This window comes from Ictidomys tridecemlineatus, chromosome 6 (assembly GCF_052094955.1).
Source record: "Ictidomys tridecemlineatus isolate mIctTri1 chromosome 6, mIctTri1.hap1, whole genome shotgun sequence".
NCBI classification, from domain to species: domain Eukaryota; kingdom Metazoa; phylum Chordata; class Mammalia; order Rodentia; family Sciuridae; genus Ictidomys; species Ictidomys tridecemlineatus.
Window position 1 is genome coordinate 92,839,911 of NC_135482.1, and position 24,894 is coordinate 92,864,804.

The 24,894-nt window shown below is 40.9% G+C and overlaps 1 protein-coding gene across 3 annotated transcripts in view; it reads left to right on the plus strand.

The window, feature by feature from the left end:
- The first annotated feature begins 8,276 nt into the window (after window positions 1-8,276).
- Plbd1 (phospholipase B domain containing 1) overlaps window positions 8,277-24,894 on the plus strand; it is a 63,556-nt gene continuing 46,938 nt past the window's right edge. The window contains exons 1-2 of one of the 3 annotated variants that reach the window (XM_078015201.1): window positions 8,277-8,762; window positions 22,093-22,309. In XM_078015201.1, the coding sequence (XP_077871327.1) occupies window positions 8,654-8,762; window positions 22,093-22,309 (326 nt within the window). In that variant the 5' untranslated portion in view covers window positions 8,277-8,653. Of the gene's footprint in view, window positions 8,763-22,089; window positions 22,310-24,894 lie in introns of all 3 variants that reach the window. The other 2 variants (XM_078015202.1, XM_078015200.1) reach the window with 2 other exon arrangements.

Consider the following 24,894-nt stretch of genomic DNA (forward strand, 5'->3'; position numbering starts at 1 on the left):
CATAAGCCACCAGAGAATGTGAAACCAACTTGATTCCTGAATTTGGAGTCCAGAATTTCTAAACTGCATGAAAGATTCCCCTTTACATTTTTACATGATTCCCTGCTCCTCAGGTCTACTTTGGACTTGTCAGTTGATGTGTACCAAAGTAATTCTTTTACAAATGATTCTTAGAAATTCTTGGGTGTATTTTTGGTGGCTTTGAAACTTTGCCTTCACATAGAAACTAAAATTAAATGAATATAAAATTTCACATGCACACCCTTTTCCCCCCAGAAAGTCTACAGATGGTATTCCAACATCTCCTGGCATTTCACAGTGCAGAGTGGTCAAAGTCAATCTGATGGGTAGTGTTCTGCAGGTAATCCACATTCCTCCACCTCCTGTCCTCTGGAACGTTCACAGTGTTTCTCTTCTTCTTTGTGTAGGTGCCAATTCCAAACCTACTATTTTCTTTGTAGAATAAACTCCACTATCCCTAAGAAGAGGCCCACCTTTGTTGAGAGAGGACTTTCAAAAGCAGCAGGTGAACTGGTAGGCTTGCAAGAGCTGGGGTAAGGGAACGGATATGCTGGCTGCTGAGGGGCACAGGAAGAGGTGCTGAGAACTTAGGTAGCCATGGTAACTTGGAAAGGGAGATTCTGGACCAGAGGAAAGTAACCTGGGAAGCCAACGAGCTACTATCCATTAAAAGCTCCCCCCTAAAACAGTGTGGAGGGTTCTCAAAAACCTAAAAATAGAACTGCCGTATGATCCAGCAATCCCAATACTAGATAAATATCCAAAGGAAATGAAATCAGTTGATTAAAGAGATAAGTACGGGCTGGGGATGTGACTCAGGTGGTAACGCGCTCGCCTGGCATTCGCAGGGCACTGGGTTCAATCCTCAGCACCACATAAAATTAAATAAAGATGTTGTGTCCACCAAAATCTGAAAAATAAATATTAAAAAGTTCTCTCTCTCTCTCTCTTTAAAAAAAAGAGATAAGTGCACTCCCATGTTTACTGTAGTAGTTATTGTATTCACAATAGCTAAGAAATGAAATTATTATATGTCAATAAAAATATCTCTTGATGGAAAATAAAAACTATCCTCTTAAAGTTAAAAATAATTGTTGAAAGGATTAGTGTTTTTTATTGTTTTTTTTTCCACATTTATTTTCCTTCTGTCCAGCAATGCATACATTTACTTTTACCAAACCATTTGAAAACTGCAGAAATCATTACCACTTCACAAGAGCATGTGTCTTCCATGAAGACCAGGACATTCTTCTGCACCTCCCAAAAATACTATATATATTTAAAGCTTTTAAATATATAATAAATACCATCTTGTACAATGTCCTTATTTGTTTAAAAGTATTCAAATAACTGAGCATACTGGTGCAGTTGCATAATCCCAGAGACTCGGGAGGCTAAGGCAGGAAGAGCCAAGTTCAAGGCCAGCCTCAGCAACTTAGCAAGGTCCTGTCTCAAAAAATGAAAAGGGGTGGGGATATAGCTCAGTAGTAAAGCAACCCCAAGTTCAATCCCCAGTACCAAAATAAATAAATAATGTCTTCAAATATTCCCCAGAAAAAAAAAATTCTCCTTCATATCACACTCTATACACACCCTACTCAGTGTTTAATTAAATATCACATTGTTTCTCTTTAGTTGCCTTTAACCTAGAGAGTGCAGTGTGTGTGTGTGTGTGTGTGTGTGTGTGTGTGTGTGTGTGTGTTTTATGGGGAGGAGTACCCATTAAATAATGATATTTTAAAAGAATATAGACCTGTTGTCCTGTAGAATGTCCTACGATCTGGATTTGCCAGATTCCAGAACATCTGCATAAATCGCAAGACCTACTGCAAAATGAAAAGCCACTTTGCTAAAAATTTAAGAATTTCAAGATGGTCACAGCAGACATCAAATTGAGCACAGATCCCTTCAAAGCTTGTCACATACCCATGAGCTGACCCAGCCCACTTTTGTCCTCCTGACTTGATGCAAGTTGAATGTTTTTTGCCAAGACTACCACATAGGTGACGTGTGCACCTCCCATCACATCCCTCAGGGAGAAGCCCTTAGATCTGTTTCTTCAGCTTGGGAAAATTTTCTTTATAGGGTTTTGAGAGGTGCTTCTATTCTAATTAGTTCATTTCATCTCCAGGAACACATTATTCTTACATTTAATTATAATCTTTGGTATCTCTCTTTTTTTTTTTTTTTCATTTTTAAAAAGTCTTACCCTCCTACTTTTTGGAAGATTTCAACAATCTGTCCTTCAAATTACTTCATTTTCAACATGTCAATTTCTCTTCTTAGCGATGTTAATTCTACTGTTAAACTCTTTGTTTTGTATCAACTTTCTTCTTGTCCTATCCCCATCTCCCTTTTCATTTCATGCATTTTCTTTTTAATCCTTTTCTCTTTATTATTATATTTATTATTATTTCCTACACATAACATTACAATGATCTGGGCAATTCATACATTTGCATCATTGGGGTATGATTTCTCATTTTTCTAATTGTACACAATCTGTTTCTCTTTATAAATGGTCTTTCATAGTGAATAGAGGCCATGTTTTCTCATATGCTATGGAAGATGCCTAAACGTCTTCTAAACTTTGTTTTGATCCCTAAGATTGGAAATGTTTAGGAATTAGAGATTGCAGTATGATGCCCCCTCTCTGTCATTCTGCAGTATTTTTCAGACTCCTGTCATCTGGTTCTTGTTTCTTATCACTCATCTTAAAGTTGAAAGAGCTAGCAGACAGCATGTTGCTCAACAGACGGAATGTTCAAACGCTCTTGGCCGCACACCAGACTTCCTTCTCAGATTACAATTGTGGGGAAGATTGATATGCACAGTTTCTAACTCAATTCTTCATATCCAGGAGATATTCATCTAGTTTACACAACTAGACTGAAACATAAACTTTTCCAAGAAAGAAATCTGGAGTTTTGGCCCTGGATTGCCTCTAAAGGTTCATTTCTAGCCATTTTCCAAGAAATAAGTGTCCAAGATTTTTCTTCTTGTTGTCTTCATTAAATCAAGACCAGCCAGATTCATCAAATATTTATCAAGCACCTTGTATTTATTCGTTGTTATTCCAATATCATCAAGGCTTAAATTCTTTCTTAAAACCTAAAAGAACCTGGGCATAGTAGCACACACCTGTAATACCAGAGGTTTGGGAGGCTGAAGCAGGAGAATGTCAAATTCAAAGCCAGGCCCTAAGCAAACATAGCAAGTCCCTGTCTCTAAATAAAAATAAAAAGGGCTGGGGATGTGGCTCAGTGGTTAAGCACCCCTGGGTTCAATCCCTGTTACAAACAAAAATTGGAAGAAGAGCTGTGAGCATTTAACAGAGCAATATGTTGGACAGGCAAAAAGCCCAAGCCCAGGATTTCTGAGGAGTGTTCATCCTTTCTTTGGTTCTGTAGCAATACACCAAATGGTTTATTTAATTACCAATACAACTATATACACAATAAGGGGGAAAAAAGAACAGAAAAGGAAAAATTAATTACAGAAGTAAATATACATAAGACTACTTAGATAGTAGTCTAAAATATTACCTAATGCATTTTTCTTCTGAAAATTTCTTGTTTAACTTAGAAACTTCCATTATTAGATTCCTTCCAAGAGGCTAAGGTATTAACTCAAAGAAGAATACTAAAATATTGGAAAATAAAAGATTAAGATGTGTGGCTTTTTGCAGAGGGGCACAGAGATACTAGGGATTGAACCCAGAGTATTTATTTTTTGTTTTGAAGATCTAAGTTGTTTAGGGTCTTGCTAACTTGCTGAGGCTGGCCTAGAACTTGCTATCTTCCTGCCTCAGTCTCTTGAGTCATCGGAATAACAAGGGTGTGCCACCACGCCTGGCTGATTCGTGGCTTTTTGAGGTCTTGTATTATAGAGACACTAGTCTTCAACAGGCACTAAAATGTACGATCCATACAATTGAGAGAAAAAAAATGTTTTAAAATATTCAAAAGCTTGGTTTGAAAAATGGAAAGACAGACTGAGATAAGATGGTATACAGTATGTTGAAGAACCATAAATTGGAATAAGAAGGTATGCTAATATTGAATTTGTTCTTATCCACAGAAGTAAAAAAAAAAAAAAAAAAAGTCTAAAAAACTGGTAAGAGATGCACAGAGGATCGGTGAGAAAGCCCAGCACCAACCATCCTCTAGGGGAAGAGTCACCTACAGATGGGTGGGGCAGGGTGTGGAAATGTTTAGTAATAGAAATGCCAAGTAGGTCTAGAATTATGGGAGCAGAGAAGATGATAGTTAAACCTCCCCCAGTGTAGCTCATGAACTTGCAAGTCTTGAAAAAGAGCCCTGTGTCCCCCATGGCACCAGGGGTTTAAAATGGCTAGGGGAGGTGTTTAGGGAGATGACACTTAAGGCAGACTTACTGATTGATGATCACTAGGCCAGAGTAACTTTAAGCCCCCTCCTGCCACTATACCAGGGTTCAGAAGGGTATGAAGATGAACCAAAAGCCCAAGTAGGATCTAAGTCAGGATGGAGAGGTTGCCCAATGTGCCAGAAACAGCTAGCTGCTTACCCAAGATGTGTTCTCTTGTTCTCTTCTGTATTGAGAGGTGACATCCCAGGTGTGACAATATGTTCAGTTCTTACCGATGGAAGGTGAGTGGAATTGATTAAGAAGGTGAGTGGAATTGATTAAGAAGCAGGTGTGTTTGCTCTTTCCATACTCTTTGCCTTCTCTGTGGCTGAAAGAAAAGATTTCAAGGCCAATGGTCATGGTTCCTACATACAATTTGGCAACCACAGTGAATTCACAGAGGGTATCTAAGAATCCATCAAATATTCATAGAAAACAATAATAGCGGAACATATTACAATGAACCAAAAGGGCTCTTTGGGATACTTTTAACTTTCTCAGGGAAACACAGCTGTCTGTTGGACACTGATCAAATCACTGCTATTAAAGTTTTTGGCCCTCAGTTTGGGAACTTCTGCCTTAGTGTATGGTGAAGCCGCAGATGAAAGGACATTGAGTTCCTAGATATCCATATGGAAGGAAGCCACTTACCAAGAAGAATGCCCACACTGCATTGCATAAATCCATTGAACACACAGAGTTCACTTATCACCGTGGATGGCGTTACCCTAATTAATACACAGAGCACGTGGGAATCTTAACCTTAGGTCATGGCGGTGCTGCAGACATCAACAGCAGATAACTGTGCATTGTAATTCCTGACAGCTGGATGAGACAAACCACATCTTAGTGGAGACCAAAAGGTCAAAAGAATAATTCACTGAGCCCCTTACTTAATACCATGTTAGTACATAAACCGCCTGAGGAAGGGGAGGAGATGGAAGAGGTAAAGGATGATAAAGATTTCCCAAGTAAGATAGAATACCCTTAAATTTGGCACGCCTTTTTTTTTTTTTTTTTTAACCACCAATGGATCATTGTTTGAATCTAAGTTAACTCTACTCTTTTGGGAAAGAAACAGGTTTACATTTGGCATAGTACATAATGGAACTCTAAAAATTTCAATTCACCATATTTATGTTACAGCAAGGCAAGAAACATAGAAGCCAATGAAGTCCACTGTCCCATGGTCACTTGGCTGTAGATGATACTTACGACTTCTCTTTTCCACTTTCTTTCCACCTTCCCTTGCTTTGGACGGTCGTCTCAGCTGCTTGGGGTTCTTTGCTCATTGCGGTCAGGAGCCAGACTCCCCAGCAGAGCTGCCTGGGTGAGGTTTCAGCACTTCCATTACTGTTCCTAGTATATGGTGACCCAAGGGACTCCCCTGAATTCCCTCTAGGCTTCAGCTCCAGCTATGCAGCAGTGCTATTTCTTTATCGATAGCCAAGCTAGATTACTCTAACCAACACTAGAATCCTTTTCTTACCCATTTTTTTTTCCCCCAGAGGAACTCAAAAAAGGATCGTGTTTTTAAATTCCAATTCAGGACACTGTATTGTGTGTCATGGTGGGACCATACCTCCATCTTTACTCACTAAAACCTCTAAACCAGTAGAGTCCAGATTTATGAAAAGTTGGTACCAAAACTAAAGTAATGGATGATGAGTAGCCCCAAACCGGGAAGTTCATTATAGAAGTATGAGAAGGTTTCGTTGCTGACACATTCTTTGGTCCCCTTCACCTTAGATTGAAAATGAGTGACTTTTGCTGCTCATTTCTCTCCCAGATATATAAAACCAGCTCACTTTAAAGTAAAGCTTTGTCATCACGTAATTTAGTGGTTCTCAGCTAGGGCATTTTTGCACCATAAGGGAACATTTGACAATGTCTGGAGACATGTTCAGGGTTCACAAATGGTGGGGAGTGCTACTGTCATCCAGTGGGTGAAGGGTACACAGGGAAATCCCCCAACAACAAAGACTTGTCTGATCCCAAACAGCAATGTCTTTGAAGTTGAAAGCCTCTTGATCCAGTTAATTTGTCATCTAAGTAATTGCTCCCCCTGTTGGAAGCCAGGTCTGTGCCTGGATCATGGTAGGCAACAAACACTGAATGGCTAAATAATTGATGGATGAATGCCACATAGTTGACATCAGACATGTTTATATATATTATTTCATCAGAATACGTTGTTCCTTGGATAATAAGGGTTAGTAGGATGAGGAGTGTGAAACATGGCACCATGGCTGAAGTATTTGGGGTGGCACAACTTCCTCAAATGTCCCAATGTGGTTCTCTTCCCTACGGTGACACAACCAAAGTGTTCATGATTTTCCTTCTTGTTTATTTGCTAACTTGAAGGAAAGTGTGCAATTGCTACGATGTCCTCAATTCCTTCCTTCATTACATGAATGTCAACATGATAGCAAAATTGTAACTTGCAATTTGAATGGGGATTTGATGTTCTTTTACTTGTTCTATGTCTTTCTAACAATTACAAATGTAGTTCCTTTTCTAGAAAAAGTGCTGCCTGTTGTCTCTTCCCACGATCCCTTGAAACCTCAATGAAGTTTAGAAGAAAGGCCAAGTCAAAAGTGGAGGTTGAGTGGTGGCTTGTCACCTTCTAACCGTCCCTGCTCACTCTCTCTTTTTGGTGATTAAGAGGGGTCCACTTTATGCTTTGAATGTAGCCCTTGCTGCTCTGCCACTTTGATTTATTTTTAAAATGGACATGTTTCTTTCTCTTCCTCTCTCCTTAATCTCTCAGGGAAAATAGGATTACCTTTCTCCCCCATCCTAGGCAGATTTATCTGTCCTTGAGTACACACCTGCCATAGGAACAAAGTAATTCAGACTTTGGGGATGGTACCAAAGATGTCAGAAATGACTACTCCCAAATTAACAGGTGAATTACAACTCCAACAGAGAACACCTGGAATGCAGCCTTTGAATTACCTTTTTAAGAGCCCCCTGTTCCTGCTGATGGAGGAGTCCCCTGTGTTTCTCCTTTGCTGGCAAAGCAATAAACCTTCTTTTTCCTTTTTCTCAAAACCATGTCTTTGTTATTGGATTGGTATGGGGACAAGGACTAAGCTTTTGTACTGGAGATTGAACCCAGGAGAGCTCACCACTGACATACACCCCCATTCCTTTCTTTTTTTTCCCCCTAATTTTTTTCCCCATTTATTTTGATACAGACTGTCACTAAATTGCCCAGGCTTGTCTTGAACTTGTAATCCTCCTGCTTCAGTCTCCAGAGTTTCTGGGATCACAGCCCTGCCCACCATATCTGGCTGTCCCCACTTTCCTTTAATCATAGCTCTATTTACAGAATTAGTGGCAACTTTCACCTACCAGTTTATTCACAGGGCTTTGTCCCTTCTAGGTCTGTGGGAGGAGTTGCTCTTAACTGTCTTTGTAGCACTGGTACCAGGCGCATAATATGGGCTCAATCAATGCTATTGAGTGAATAAGATGCCTTTTGCCTACTTCACAATGTCACCTAGGGCACCCTTTGCCAGTGTCACCCAAGACATAATTTTGCCTACTTCACAATGTCACTTTCAACTAGCCATGCAGAGAAATGGGGACACCACAGGGGATCAGGGGGTATCTAGTTTCAACCCTGCGTGAATCACACTCCAGTGGTGGCTCCAACCCAAGAAGAGAAACAAACGATCCAAAGTTTCTAGCAGCAGCAAATAGATTTAGGTTAAATCGCCTGGGGCACGGGGTGCTGATCCCTGAGGAATCACAGAAGGGCAAAGCAGGAGGAGCGCGTGTGGGCAGAGTATGAGCTCTACCATGACTCTGGATGCCTCATCCTCTGCTGGTAGCGTGGCCATCTCGGAAGCAGAGACTGTGAACTGATTCCTTCAAGCCCTGGGCCGCCAAACTGCCCGACTGAAAAAGCAGGGCGCAGCCTGCACGTTCCCCAGAAGTGCAGCTGAGGAACTTTCCCAGCCCTGCCCACAGGTTGCTGGAGGGTCAGACGAAAGGGATCCGCCTTCCCCAGATTGGGGCCCAGTAGGGCGAAGGTTGTTCTCAAAGCCACGTGAAGCTTTCCTCGCCCCTAAAAAGCCCCAAATAGGCAGGGCTAATGGGAGAGGAAAGTTAAGAACTCCCCAACTTCTAAGACGCAGCGCCCGCTTGCCACCCCGAGAGCTGCTCTGGCAACAGCTGCCACCGCGCGCCCCAGCGGTGCCTAGACCAGCCGAGAGGAGGTCGCGGCCACAAAGCCATGTCCCGCCGAAGCCTCGGGCTGCGGGCGCTGCCACTGCCACCGCCGCCGCTGCAGTTGCTGCCGCTGTTGCTGCTGTTGCTGCCTTTGGCTGCCGCGCGCCAACCAGGTGAGCAGAGCCCCCGTGCGTCGCCGCACCCCGCTGCGGATTCCCCCTGAACCTGCTTCCAGCGGGTGTCTCGTGTAGGGGTGGACGCCGAGGGAGACACTGCAGGGAGACTGGCGAGTATTGCTCCAGCTCTGCTGTAGCTCAGTGACGGCACTGGAGAAGGGCAGGACTTGGAGTGTGGTCTGCGAACTTGAAAAGTTTTGGCAAGAATTCTTGGCAGACAATCCGTTGGCTCCTGCGCCAACTCTTGACCCACAGAGCCTTGGCTCCTCCCGAAAACTCCAAAGGACACCTAAATATATTTATCCAGATCATAGGGAAGTATGATTCCAGGCTGTCATTTGTTTTGTTTAAAAAAAAAAAAAAGACAGTGACTTTGACTTAAGAGAGTGATTACAGACTGGTATTAGCAGCTTAATACTTTGCCACACAGCGTGCTAAAGGGTGCCGCCTTTTCACATAATGCTCACCATAATCTTAAGCAGAATTATAATGCCCGTTCTACAGATGAGAAAACTGAGACTGGGAGGAAGTCAATAATTTGCATAAAAGATAACAGCTAGTGAAGACAGCTGGGATGTCAGAAAGTATTACCTTAACTATTTCTTTCTTAGCAAAACAGGTTTTATTCCTACAGGTATTGATATTAATCTATATCCTTTGGGGGTGGGGGTGGGGGAAAGGCCTTGAATTCATTACTCCCATTCCCAATATGACCAAGATAGTGAAGTACAGGGACTTGAAAGACTTCAAAAATAAAGTTTAAAAAGGGTTAATTTTGTTTTATTATCTAATCCCTTTTCCATGCAGACCTTGTGCAAGAACAGGGTGGGACCCCCCGGAGGGTCCCCTTCCCAAATATCTGTTCTGATTCTTATTAACACCACTTTTCCTGCAACAAGTATCTGCAGTCACCAGATTTTAAGGATTTTGCTTTCAAAACTTGCTCAATTACCACTCCTCAATATTAAATCTTTCCAGTCCACCGGGAAGTAATGCATCCAAAGACTCCTTATTCGTGATTTAGCTTTGTAGCTTGAACTTCAGCTGAATTATGCCCCACTTTAGTACAGTGCTCATTCAGACATCCCTGGAAGACATTAGAGAAGGTCCTGGAAATGGAAATGGCTTTGTGTCTACAGAGCTGGTTGAGTCTCCCCCCACCTCCCATCCCTATGGTCTGCTGAGATTAAATGCTGCTAGAGGGGCAGGTTAAGGAGTGAGGTGGAGATTTTATGAAGATGGGGCATTGTTTACTCAACAAGAAACTACATCATAAATTGAACTGCCCAAGCAGGAGGCTGAGTTCAAGCCTGGAGGTCTGGACCAAGGCAGAAATTGAGGGCACATCTGCTGCAAAGTGATGATCCCAATAGCACCATGCCCAGCAATCCCAAGAGGCTTTTTACCATGGGGCTGGAAGACATCCTGCGATGCCTGCACTGGCTATTTCAAGCAGATGTGATCTCTGTTTCCTTTGTTCCACTCTTAGTTTTCCACTGCAGATTTCTGGATCTTTGTCTTAACCTTCTAGTACACTGCCAAGAGCTTGAGAATTGAGAGTAAAGAAAAGGGACTTCATTATATCTTGCTTGTCACATGTTCCCTGAAGTATCCAGTTCAGTTCTCTGAGCTTGGTAGGGACTTGATAAACACCAAAGGGACTGCATCTTCATCTCTCCAGAATGAAGTTCATATCCTCTAACATGCCTCTATTTTCCAAAAACAACTTCTTTAATTTTTAAAACCCCACTTGGTAGGTTTTTTTTTAAATTTCAGAAATTAGGAAATAATTGTATATTCATCCTAGCTGTGTCTTTCAAACATTATACACTTTAGACATTTAATCATGTGACACTTATCTTTCTAGAATGAAAAGCCCCATACATTTTTTTTTAAAGAGAGAGTGAGAGAGGAGAGAGTTCTCAGCAGACACAACATTTTTGTTGGTATGTGGTGCTGAGGATCGAACCCGGGCCGCACGCATGCCAGACGATCGCACTACCGCTTGAGCCACATCCCCAGTCCCCCATACATATTTTTTGGACTCTTATTGCCTAATTATATGCTTGGCACCAAGGCTCAAATCCAGGGAGGGTGTCATGCTTGCTAAGTCCGTGCTGTATCACTGAGCTATATCCCCAGCCTTCCTTGTATTTTTCTAAGTGGTATATATAGCGAAGTCAGGTTGTCACTGGGGGAAAAGATAGGTTGGCTACTTTGAGATGCATTGCATATACCTTGGTAAAACTGGTTCTGAATCTGGCAGTTCGTCTTGCCAGGCTGGATTACAGTCATTCATCTTCCCAGTGCTGCAGATCTGATCAGGTCCAAGGAAGCTGATTCACCCTGATAGACACCCAAATCTATTCACCAGACTCATTCATTATTAATTATTCATTAGAAATATAACTGTCAAGCAGACTGGATATCTATGTAGACTGCTCCAGGCACTTTCTCACTGTGATCCAACCTCAGGACGGTAGACAATACCAAGGATTCTAAGGCTGGAGACCTGATTCATCTGTCTACCAGTAGGCCCTGGACACTTGAATCAGCCAATAGAGTACCTGCCCCTCTGCTGGATAGGGCCAGTCTGTCACAGCTGGCCTGATGTCTGAGGCTGTCTTTTTACACTTCTGTAGCCCATCAGTGCTGGCTTGAGACTTAACAGATTTCCTCTCTAGATAGGTTGTCCCTCTAGTTGTTGAAGGCTTCACTGTCCTGGGAAGTCAATTTGATCTAATATGGCGAGGTAGACCAGTGGTTTGGACCAATCTCAGCTGTTCTTTTAGTTCTGAGTGTTTTCTTATTTCCAAATTTACTTGAGATAGGGTCTCACAGTACTTTGGGTTCATTTTATATATCTATGTATTTTATTTTTATGTGGTGCTAAGGATCAAATCCAGTGCCTCTCATGTGCCAGGCGAGCACTCTACCACTGAGCCACACTCCCAGCTCCTGGGTTCATTCTTTATATGCAAGTTTGGACATAAAGTATTAGAAAAAGGTAGCATAAATTCAAAAAAAACAAAAAACAAACAAAAAAAACCATGGAAACTGACTACTTGTGTTCGAATCCTGACTTCAACACTTACGTGTGACCTTTGGTCAGTTATGTCATCTGTCTGTGCCTCAGGTTTCTTACCTGCAAAATGGGTATTATGCTAGTGTATACGGCACAGAGCTCGGGGTGCTGTGAGGAACGGTGCCTGGCATAGAGTGTGTGTTATATAACTGAAGGTCCATTGTTATTGGTATTGAAACAGACTGGATTTAGGGGCTCTCCTGAAATTAGGAAAACCGGATTTAGGACCCAAGAAGTCCTATCTCCTTTTGATGTGATAAGGAAGTCTCCAGGGAATCAAAACATGTTAAATACCTGAAGGAAGTGAAGGGCTGTGAACCCCGCCCAACCCTGACAGGTGCCACAGAAGCTGGGAGCAAGATTTCCCCTTGTCTCAGGCCTGACACGAGCTGGCCAAAAAAAGTCTACATGTGTATGTCTGGATTTTGTTTTATTTCCCTGCTCACCTTCAGGGATTTTGGAGATGGAACTTTTGAAACAATGAAGTGCCTTCCATCTTCCTTCAAAGCTGCTTTCATTAAAACCTCTTTTCCTACCATTTTGACCCTGAATTTCTGGAGCATGGAGTGTTATGGCCCAACCCCTTTCCTCCCAAGGCATCTCCTAGTAACAGCATTAGAGTTGCTTCTACATATATTATTTGTGTCTCCCAGTAACAGTATTAGAGCTACTTTTCTCTGGAAAGGCATAGTGGATCTCTTGATGAGGCAATCAGAATTGCAGATCTCTATGCTCCCAAGTAAGAACTTGTTATAAAAGCAGGATGTTTGCTTAATCATGGCCCAATATTTCAGGATTTGGGGTACACACCAGTCCATTAAGCAAATATTTCAGAAAATAGTGAGCAATACCTGGTTATAACTGACTGACTGAAATAACCTTTATTATTTTTTCCTAAATGTATCTTTTCTTAAATATGCTTGCTTTAGAATTTTCCAACTCTTTTCTCTTTTCCAGAACCTAAGTCTTCCTCTCCATTATCGTAGTGTATCTGACCTGATGAAGTCAGTGCTCCCTATACTCTTGAACATTTCTGTGCTCTTCCTAGATCATTTTGTGTATAAAAATGTATATAAGTTCCAGAACAATTCCTGGCAGAAGTATCCATTTATCATTATTATTAAACTTGGTTTTCTGGTCCTTCTGGAAAACATGACTCTAGTAGAGAAGATCAAAATCTTTCTTTAGAAAACAAATTATAAAGATCCATCTTCAGCATTTAAATTGAGGTCGAACGATATGGTTTTTTTTTAAATTTTATGGAGACTTATTTTCATAATATATAAACTGAACTTTGTTTTGAAAATCTGTTCTGACATGTAGAACATAATATTTTTTTCGGACTTCCTTAGGAATTAATTTTACGTCATCACTTGTTATCTTTTGTTTTTGTAAAGCATTAACTATTGATCAAACAGACTGAAATTAACAGCCCCTCTAAAATTGAGGACAATTTCCTCATACGGAGAGTAAAAGCTGAAGAGCTGTCATGCTGGTTTAGGGAACTTCAAGGAAGCTGTAAGTGACAGCCCCAGCCCTGGCCTGTCTATCCCAGTTAATTTTAACTATATATGTTACACACGTATATTTCCTGACTTTTGCTCCATTTTGCCACCTCTTTTAAAAGCTTTCTTTGCCCCCAAAGCTTTCTGAAGATGGTAATTCACATGAAAAAAAAAAAGTAGTTTCTTCTATCTTTCTTGAAAGCAGGCTTTGAATAAAACCTATTTCCCTTCCAATCTGACTCAACATTTGTGAAACTCCTGAGCTTGCAGCCTAACCTATTCCCTGGAGGTAAGAGTACCACCAGGCAACACTCACAGCAAAACAGATCATCAGCAGCATTCATGAAATGAATCTCAAGCGATTTATTTTCTTCAACATTTTTAGCTCCTTTCATGCGTTCAAGCTTTTTAAAAAAAAAAAAATTCAGTTGCTCCTACAATTTATATTTCACAATCTTTTGAAAATTTAGTTTTAGCTAGGTGCAGCGGTGCACACCTGTAATTCCAGCAATTTGAGAGGTTGAGGCAGAAGGATTGCAAGATCAAGGCCAGCTAGGGCAACTTTGCAAGACCCTGTCTCAAAATTTAAAAAAAAAAAAAAATCTTTTTTAAAGGGTCAGGGATATAGTTCAGTGGTAGACTTCCCTGGGTCAGTATCCCCAGTGCCAAAAAAGAAAAAGAAAGCAAATTTAGCTTTAAAATGTGGCTAGGAAGTTTATCAATGTTATTATGTAGCTTCTTTGGACTACTGAAAAAAAAAAGGAATTTACTTAATGTGGTGAAAATGAAATAGAGGTAGTGAAATTATGAGGAAATTTTGGTGTAGAAATCGAAACTCTATGTCCACACAGACAACAGGTGTCGTGTTACAATTGAAATTGTGGAAGTCTCTTGAGAGATTTGAAAACAGAATGAGCAAATCACTGAAAGAAACCGACTTGCTCTGAAGTCTATTAGCCTTGTAAATACCATATAATTGCAGCAGACGGTAGTATGGAGTTAATCAAGCCTGCATTCTTTTCTTTGGGATCATTTGCAAACCCAAGATATCAAAATTTTAATTCAAAATTAGAAATCAAGAATCAACACACTATGAACTTGATAGGTTTCTGCTACGCAGTGTGACTTCCCAGCCAGTGTGAGGGTTTGGGATTTCAGTTGTCATGTGATCAATAAAGTGTTGTGCTGGGTCAAGGGAGTGGACCTAAGGAAATATGAGATGTCACTTCTCATCCTTAAGAAGCTAAAATGTCAATTTCATTGGACAAAGTGCACACAGATAAATATGTCTAATTAGCAAGCGAGAGGGATGAAGATTAAGCTAACGGTGCTCAAATCAGAGTGAGGTGAAGTTGATGTTCTGTTGTCAGAACTGTGGCAAGAATGGAGAATAGCTGGCAGTGAAGAATAGGGGTATTTCAAAGGATAGAGGAAAGGGATCATTCCAGATCCAAGCAAATCTCCAGCATTTTTCCACATGAGTGTTTCGTTGCTTTAAAGCTATTTTTGAGAGCTCTCTCTCTTTCTGCTGACCTGGTACAGCCATACATTGTGCATCCCGCCTTACCTTCTTACATCCCCTTGCTTGCCTTTTATTCCAGCTTCATGCAAGTGTAACATGAGGTGCATCACCTCAGCAGCATTGTGCAGGTTTCTTGCTTTCTACCTCAGAGCATCTCTGAAATTGCAATCACTTAGCACTGAAACCCATGTAAACCCGGCAGTGAGGATTTCACATTCCACAGGGCAACTTTGGGCCTGTGCAGAAGGAGCAGATAGATGCTCCCTTTTCCATCCTAGGGGTGGAGACTTTGGAAGCTCATTCCACACATCTTTTTGGGAGGTCCCCATGAGAACAATGTCCAGTGTCCATGATGGAGATTCTTGAATTGAATTTCTCTCCCAGTCCCAGTTCCTCACTCTAGTTTCCTGAGAGCACTTGGTCAAAAGAATCTCCCTTTCAGCAAGAGAATTAGGCTTTATTTAGTCTTTGGAGAGAGTCGACCGGAAGCATCACCTTATAATTCTGTTGCCTCAAGATTATTTAATTCATAAATCATTTATTTGCTTAGTGCCTGATGAAGAGTCAAAGCAAATCTGAAAACCAGATAGCAATTTACCAAGAGTGCTTTCAAGAAGTGAAGCACAATGCCAAGGTGCACAGACAGAAATACCAGAGACTTGCTCAGTGAGCATAGGAAGGCAATTCAGAGATCAGAATCAGTGAATCATTAACTCTACCCCATCTGAATAGATGGTTTCAATTATATTTTTTTTTCTGTTTTTGCTCACATATTCTACCTGCCCTGTCTCATTTTTTTGTCTCCCTCTAACTTATGAATATAATAGGCCATCAGTATATTGCTTAGGGTTGACAAGTACTTACTCTTTCATAAAATGAGATGCTAGGAAAATCAGTTTCCACATCAACTTGGGAGGCTGAGGCAGGAGGATCAAAAGTTCAAGGGCCAAGCCTGGGAAACTTAGGGAGACCCTCTCAAAATAAAAAATGAAAAGGGCCAGGGATGTATCTCAGTGGTAGAGCCCCTGGATTCCATCCCTGGGGGCGGGGGGGAGAAGGAAAGATTTCAAATATGAGAATATGTGAAAGAGTGATTTAAGTCACTAAAATAATGTTAGGAATCTTTTTTCCAACCTAAAACAATAAACTCACAGAAAATATTAAGCATGCAAGTACATATAAGAAATTTAATTTGGGTGTTTGGTGTTTTACATAGAGATAAATATAAAAATAATTTAGAGACTATTTATAGAAGAAAAATACTTTTTAAAAACAGTGTTCCTATCTACTTAACAATATTTGTCAAGCAAGTCCATTTTGAGGACATGGCCACTAAGTGATGTTTAAATCTGATTTTTCATTTTCATAACTCCAGAGAGGCTACTGACCAATGGCACAAGCTGAGAGTTGGAACCCTCCTATAGGTCTGTTACTCAAGCTTGCAGACTTAATCACACGAGTTATTTTTGACAATAACTTCTGTGAATTAATGTATTGATAAACTTGCCTTTTATTGAAGGAACAACACACATTAAACTAAAGTCATCAAAGTAACATAATTTTCTAAGTACAGTGTTTTTGGACATAAAGTGGAAAGCAGACAGACCCTGTTCTCATAGAGCTTGGGTATAACTAGGTTACAATTAGAATAATGTTTTTCTACTTTTTCACTATTTTACTTTTCCTACCGTTTGCCTTCCAACATGGAGATTTATGTATTTTTTTAAAATAAAAAGCTATGATGGATTAAATTACTAAAGGATTAAGGAAAATCAGAGAATAGTGTGGATGCTGGGAAAACCAGAAAGAGATGCTCCTTGGAGAAAAATCTCGGAGTAGGAGGACATCCTTTAGGGCCGGAGTGAGAAACTCGGTTTTGGTTTAATTCTCAAAGCATATGCCAAACTTAATTTAGTATTTAATTATCATTACTGCATTCTGAGGAATGCGTCAAGGTTTTTTCATGCATAGAGGTACCGGGTGGCAAAAAAAAATTCGTATTGCAGAGGTTTATTTTTTGTGATCAGGAAATTAGGCAGGACTGTTACAGGGCTGGGGCCTGTAACAGTGCCAAGGCCCTTCTTCAAACCTCGAGCCTTGCGAACAGGCTAGAAAGATTTCAGATATGTTCCTCAAAGTAACAGGCATGAGTTTACTAGAAGAGATAGAAAAGGGAAAAAAGGGATACTCTTAAAGGAGGTAGCGAGTCCTCTCAGAGAGGAGAGGGACAGTGTGTCTCTCTTACCCACCAGTTCCACTGGGGACCCCAGAGAAATTTCCAGAGCGTGCCCCACTCAGGTCCACCTCTTGACTTTTGACTGATAATAGGATGACATCAGACTTTGAAGTCCCCACTGCCATGACCACTCTAGGTCCCTTTGGCCCATGCTGAACAGTTATCATTGGAACCTGTTCTTACAAATTTTATAGTTAGGGGGAATTTTCCTTGTCTCTCTGAGTTCTGGGGTCTGGTCTGTGTAAGAATCACAAAAAGTTCCCTCCTTCAAGGTAACTAGTGGTGTTCTTACCAGCATTATTTCAGGCCTTCATTTCTTCCACAGATAACAAGTAGTTTGATGAGAAATGTTAACATACCATGTGGACTTAAGCCAGTCAGGACTGGAGGTAAATGGTTTTTTAAAGTGAACACTTGTGGGGGTCAGCACACGGGGCCTAGTTTATAGAATTAAACCCTTAATCTGTCCCCCCCCCCCCCGTCAGCACCCACAACAGTGAAAACACAGGGCCCAAAGCACCTAGCTTACCTTGAGCAAGCCAAGGTGTATAGCAAAGAGAGGAAGGCAGAGCTGGGAGGTTGAGATGAGAAACGTCGGGGGTTAGAGAAGGAGCCAAAGCTAAAGTCACACTTTGTGGATAGCATTGAGAGGGAAGAGACCAGAAGGATTACGTGCCTTCCTTTTTTCTTTTATGGTTCCTGTTTATGACTCCTCCCTTGCCGCAGCTCTTGAGGGCTCCTTTTTAGCAAACCAGCCCTGCTTCCTCAATTCCATACAAGGCTCACTGGCTGTGAGGGCGGAAGAGAGTATGTGAAACAAGCTGGGAGAGGACTCTGCTAGGACATTTGGGGTCAGAAATAAATTTGGGGAATATATTTATTGTTTTTGAAAGCATAAGGGAAGTTTCTATGGAACCTGCCCACAATTGTCAAATTGTGACTGGTTGGTGTCTAACAATTAGACACTTACTTGTGCAGGAAGCTTATTGACAGAGTTTCACTTCCACTTAACTTTTCTTAAAGAAAGCCTTCCATTATGGTCATGTTTTTATTAAGAAGTAAGTTGGCTGAGTTCTACTTCAGATTTTTTCTTTTGGAATCATAATTAGGATCTTTCTGAGCCTGACCCAGTATCAGCCCATCACCCAGCCCCTCTGGGCTAACACACATGATTATTATGGAGCTGGGGCCTTCCCAAAAGACACCTCTTCCAACCTCGATTCTAGGGAAAAAGAAAAGGGGACGCTCTCAAGGGAGAGAGTGTGTCCTCTCAGAGGAGAGAGAGGGAGTGTTCCTCTCCTGCACTCCAATGTTATTAGGGATCCCAGAGAAATTTCCAGAGAGTCCCTTCTCAGGTCCACCTCTTGACTTTTGACTGACAGCAAGGTGACATCAGACTTTCAAGTCCCCTCTGTCATGGCAACTCTAGGTCACCTTGGCCCATGCTGACTGGTTCTAATAGGATTCTTAACCACACATTCTTATACATTTTTATGGTTAGGAGGAACTATCCTGATCTCTCAGAGTTTTAGGATCTGACCACAAAAATCTCTTGGGTTCCTCTCATCAACATTATCTTGGGCCTGTATTTCTCTTGCAGGTAACAGGTAGTTTGCTGAGGGATGTGCTGAGGCCAGGCAGGGCTAAGGTAAATTGCTTTTTGGAAAAGAAAGCCTGTGGAGGTTAGCACAGTGGGGCCATTTTACAAAATTATTCTCTTAACCTCATGTTTCCACCATTCATATCTATCTGTCCCCTAACATGATGATCTAGTGTCAAGATTTTATTTGTAGTGCTTATTTGATTGACAATCTTTGTAAAAAAAAAATGTTGGTTTAATTTTAAATGTTGTCAACAGATGACTCTATATAAATATTAAATTGACACTTTCTAGCCTCCTGACCACTAAAACTCTCTATGCCAAAAACTAAATTTACATTTCCTCCCTGGCTTATTCCCAGTCTGCTTCCTCTATCAGTAAATGATACAGCATCCATCCCCTGAGTCTCAACCTAGAACCTGAGAGTCAGTCAGCCACCTCCTACTACTTTGATGACTGGCCTGAATATAACCACAACAGATGTACAACTGGTTTCACAGAGAAAAAACACAACAACAACAACAACAACAAAAAAAAAAAACACGCTATATACTGTTTCCTTTCTCCATTTCTTTTTGTTCCCCCCTCTTGTTTCTTTCCTAAGTCTTCTTTCTTTTCACAATTATTTATTGAGGACCTGTTATGGTGCCAGGTACTTTTACAAGTACAGAGAAAACAGTCTCTGGCCTTGAGGCATTCAGTATGGGAGCAAGGACAGACATGTCAGTTCAGTTCAGTGGGACAAAGCCTAAAGACATACAGACAGGCACCTTGAGCTTGTAGAGGAAGTCAGCTTCTACAAAGGAGGCGCTGCTTCCCGAGTTCTAAATACCAATTTTGAGATGGCTATCAGAAAACACATCTCAGGCAGACCAAATAGCATATACAAATCAGAAGCATTGACCCAGCTCATGGTCTGTTGCAGAGCTATATATAACAGTTTCTGCATCACAAAGTGCACAGGGGGGTGATGACAAAGCTGGTAAGGCTGATGGAAGTCAGGTTATGAACACCAAGAGAGTAAGGTGAAGGATTGCTATTTTGATAAGATATAGAAGCCATGAAAAATTTTAGTAGGCAAGGTGACAAAATTAGTTTGGATTTCTTTTGTGGTGGTGGTGGTGATGGGATTTTATTTATTTATCTATCTATTTATTTTGGTACTGAGTATTGAATTCAGGGGCACTTAGCCACTGAACCACATTCCAGACCATCCCCTGGCCTTGTTTTTGTATTTTATTTTGAGACAAGGTCTCACTGAGTTGCTTAGGGCCTTACTAAGTTGCTGAGGTTGGCTTTCTCACAATCCTCCTGCCTCAGTCTCCCAAGTTGCTAGGATTACAGGCAGGCATGCACCACTGCACCTGACCTAGTTTGCATTTTAGAAAAATTACCCTGGCAGAGAATGAAGAATGGGCTAAAGATCAAAGGTAACTAGAAAAAGACCTCTTCTATAGGAAAGGCCAGTTGTAATATACTTAAACTATCATAGAAATATAGAAAAAAAGGAAGAGACTGATAAGAGAGGTAATTCAGGAAGTTTTGATTGAACATGACTCATGAAGATGGGGAGGCAGGATGGATTTTTTTTTCAGATTGAGAGATGACAGATGAAAAGCAGGAAGGGGGGGGGTAAGAGGGATTATGAATTTTATTTTAATATTTTAAAATATTTTTTAGTTGTAGTTGGACATAATACCTTTGTTTTATTTATTTATTTATTTTTATGTGGTGCTGAGGATCAAACCCAGTGCCTTGCACATACTAGGCAAGTGCTCTACCACTGAGCCACAACCCCAGTCCCAACTTTCATTTTAAATATTTTGAATTTCTAGTGACCATAGAATCTTCCAGATTATCTTTTCAAGTGTACTATGGAGTATATACAACAGAAAAGGGAACCCACAGGGAGAATGAAGAAAAGGGCAGGGAAAAGAGAATGGGATTCAGGAGAGAGGAGCATCCCAGATACCATGGGAGGAGAGAACTTTAAAAATACAGTTAACTCTTTGGGTCCATGTGCTCTACATCAAAGAAATCTACCAACCGCAGATTGAAAATATTTAAAATAAATAATTGTGTGTGTACTAAAGATATACGGTCGTTTTTCTTGTCATTATTCCCTAAACAATACAGTATAACAACTATTCACATAGCATTTACTTTGTATTAGGCACTAAAAGTAACCTAGAGATGATTAAAAGCACACAGGAGAATGTGTGTAGGCTAGATGCTAATGCTACACCATTTTATATAAGGAACTTGAGCACCTGTGTATTCTGGAATCTGCCGGGGGTCCTGGAAGCAATCCTCTGAGATACTAAGCAACAACTGTAAGGAGTCACCAAGGTCAAGTGCTTTTGCAAGTTCAAAAGACACCAGGATTTCATTAGTGAGCCAGGCGGGAGCAGTGGTGGTGGCGTGGTGGTGGCATGGTGGGGATGGACGGGGGATGGGGGACGGGGGGGGGGGGCGGGCAGCAGGCTGGAGGGAATGAGGAAGTGAAGTGTGGGAATGCATTCCTTCCAGAAGGTAGGCCTGGAACTGTGCCAGTCATGTTGGCAATTCTAGCACCAAGCACAGTCCTCAATGCAGTGGGGATGCATAAAATTCATGATGATTTCATGAAGGGAGTGAGAGATCCCAACACTAGCTGAATCTGTTCACAAGATGCAGAGAAGGCTTTTGTTATTTGGTTTCTTTTTTATCTGTGAGAATAATGGAGCATCTGCATTGTGCTAAGGGGGAAGGAGAGTGTGCTTTAGGATACAACCATGGTACAAAGTTCCTGAAGTAGGCAAGGGGGTGGCATCCAGATTAGGGTAGGACTGGGGTGAACAAGAAGGGAGAGGTGGCATGAGTGGAGGGTTGGTGAGGATGGATTCACAGAACTACCAACACCCTGATAGGTGATAGCTTAGAGTTTTTCTGCAAAATAAGGATGTCACACAGGAAGAATTGAGCAGGGAATGTAGGATAAGGAACCTAAGAATGCCTTTGGGTCCAACTGTAGAGGGAAATGAAAAAAGTTAGTGAGTAGGGCCAAGAACCTTTTCATTGGCTGAATTAAGGAGCGAGGGAGAAAAAAAAAGAAAAAGAAGTGAGAGAGCTCCAGCTCCAGCTCTACCCAGAACCTCATTCCTAAGGATGAAATTCTTAAGCCCACTTCTGTGATGCTGTAACTACACCCCTACGTTTGACCTGCCTCTTTGTGGTCTGGGCACATCCCTCTTGATTAAGGCTTTGGTTTTCCCCACTGGTAGCAAGGCAACTACATTCTAATAGAAACAAATGTGTTGAAATTGTTGATTACATAGAAACAATATACCCAGGTTTCTATGGAGTACCGTTTTAGCAGTTTTTCCTTTTCTTCCAGAAGTCTACTATGCAACTGCATACTGGATACCTTCTGAAAAGTCGATAAAAGTCAAACACGTAATGGACAAGAGTGGGGATGCCTATGGCTATTACAATGACTCCATGGAAACCACAGGTTGGAGCATCCTGGAGATCAGAGCTGGGTATGGCTCTCAGGCTCTGAGCAATGAGATCATCATGTTTGTGGCTGGCTTTTTGGAGGGCTACCTCACTGCCCCGTAAGTACCCGAGTTCATGGAGCAATGGCCTGGCCACTTCTGTCCTTTTTCTTGTCTGGCAATGAATCTTGTCTTCCTGGCATTGTGCATTAGGTCCTTTGCATGTGATTAAAAAAAAAAAAGTTATCAGAATTATAATTGTGCCTGGGTGTGGTGGTGCACAACTGTAATCCCAGCAGCTTGGGAGGCTGAGGCAGGAGAATTTCGAGTTTGAAGCCAACCTCAGCAAAAGCAAGGTGCTAAGCAACTCAGTGAGACCCTATCTCTAAATAAAATACAAAATAGGGCTGAGGATATGGCTCAGATGTTAAATGACTTAGTTCCATCCCCGGTATCCAAAAAAAAAAAAAAAAAAAGAATTATACTTGTGTCCATAATCATACCTACCTAAAAGGTGCACTGGATCTCTTCAATTCTTATGGCACTTCCTTCTTAATCTTTCTTTTTACTGCAGTGGTTTTAAATGAAAGGGAGTCATTCCATTCTATTTGTTATTCGTTGTCTGGAAGAAAACAGATAAGAGGCGGAATGACTCCTTGAGAATCATAAAGCAGGGAAAAGATTAATTAAAAATAAAACGTAAGAGCATTTATTTTCAACCACCTTGAAACATCTTTAGGCAAAGAGATTTTTAAATTTAAATTAAAATCTTAATGAGTCTACTATAAATGTTCCTTCAAGTTCTATTGTTATGTGATTCTGGTGTCATTACTTTGTCTTATAAAAATAACAAGGATGTAGTTAATAATAATGCAATCAGGATATATGCTTTTTAAGAAAATAGCTCTTTAAGGAAAATAAAGCTGCAACTCATTTAATCCACCCTCAACACTTCTTGGATATAAAGTGTTTTTATGGCTTGACTTGGTTTCTTTTATTTTATGTGACCTAGTTATTAAGTGCACTTTCCAAAACTTATTTGGGGCTGTTACTACTCAGTCATAGTAATCAAGGTGCGGATCTTAATCTGCCTTGGAATATTACATCAGAAGTTAAGTGACTAGTTAATGGGCTCTGGCTACACTTTTTTTTTTTTCAATTTAGGCTACAAAGTTTTGTTTTTATTTTTATACCTAATTTTTGTTCTTCTACTATGCCAGTCCTCTTAACAGCACACAACTCAAAGAGGTATAAAAATTTACAAACTGAATAAGATTCTAAAACATGTTTAAAACCACATTATACCTATACAAAATCTGAACTTTTCCACTTCAGTATCCATGCTAAGTTCTGATTGTGCTATTTAACTTGAGTTGTGAGTTTGGAGAAATAATGCAGACCAAAGTCATGTGGATATAAATTGATTAGATTAACTCATTAATGACATATACACTGGGTCATTAAGGATCACACTGAGTTTGGAGCAGCTCTATCCTATGAAATGCTCTAAGGATGCACTTGTTCCTTGGATATTTCTTTGATTGTTTCTGCTAGAAAGAGTTCACCGGGTTTGAAACATCTCCTAATAAAGGTGGCAGTTCTGATATTCTTATGTTGTTGTAGGAAAAAATAAGTTTTAATGTCTCAGAGCCAACGCTTTCGGGGGTGGCTTTATCATTTCACCTCCATTATTTATATAAAGCATTATCTTTGAGTAACTCTATTTGCCAAACAAACAAAGCCCATAGAAAAAGGAGCCATGTTAAGCTGGGTACGGTGACACATGTCTGTAATCCCAGTATCTCCCTAGGCTGAAACTGGAGGATCGCAAGTTCAAAGCCGGCCTCAGCAAAAGCGAGGTGCTAACCAACTCAATGAAATCCTGTCTCTAAATAAAATACAAAACAGGGCTGATGATGTGGCTTAGTGGTCAAGTGGTCAAGTGTTGCTGTATTCAATCCCTGGTAACTCCCCTCAAAAAAAAAAAAAAGCAAGAAAAAGAAGCCATATTATTAATAAGTTTTAAAAATACTTCATATTAACATAAAAATTACTTTTTATTTATTTGAAGAAAAAAGACAGCTACTATTCCAAAACTATTCAGAGACCATTTTCTTGTTTAATTTGCCTTTTATATATTAACCAACTTTTGAAGGTTAAAACAAAAATGAAAAGCCCAAACACTTTCTGCCAATTATGGCTCAGGCTTCGACTCTGAGCCCGCCTTCCCTGCAGACAAGTGGCAACAGCTGACGAAGGATCAGGAGTGAGGGAGAGACAGCTTTGTTGGTCTGTCTAATACTGGAGTCAAGGGAAAACTCGTCCACTATTGGCAACATCTGCGGCAGACATAAATGCAAGAGAATTCTTTCACTGCAGTACTGCAGAGTTGAAGAGAAGAAAGCACCTAGAGGCCAGAATAGAAGGCTTCGTGAAAGATGTGAGGCCTGAGTCTGGTGCTTGATAGGTGAGAACCATGTGGCCAGGCTGGGAGGAGGGTGACAGAATGGAGCGCTGAAAGCAGGCCCTGAGTCTGCAATGAGTTGGTCACATTGACAATGAGCAAGGAGTGGAGGCTCCAAATGAGCAACCAGAGGACAAGAGGTTTAAAACACAAATGGCGGTAGCCTGGTGGAAGGCTTTGAATGGAGCCCTTTTCAGCAGTTACCACTCTCTGCTTCAAACACAGAGTGTGCAGAGGTTTC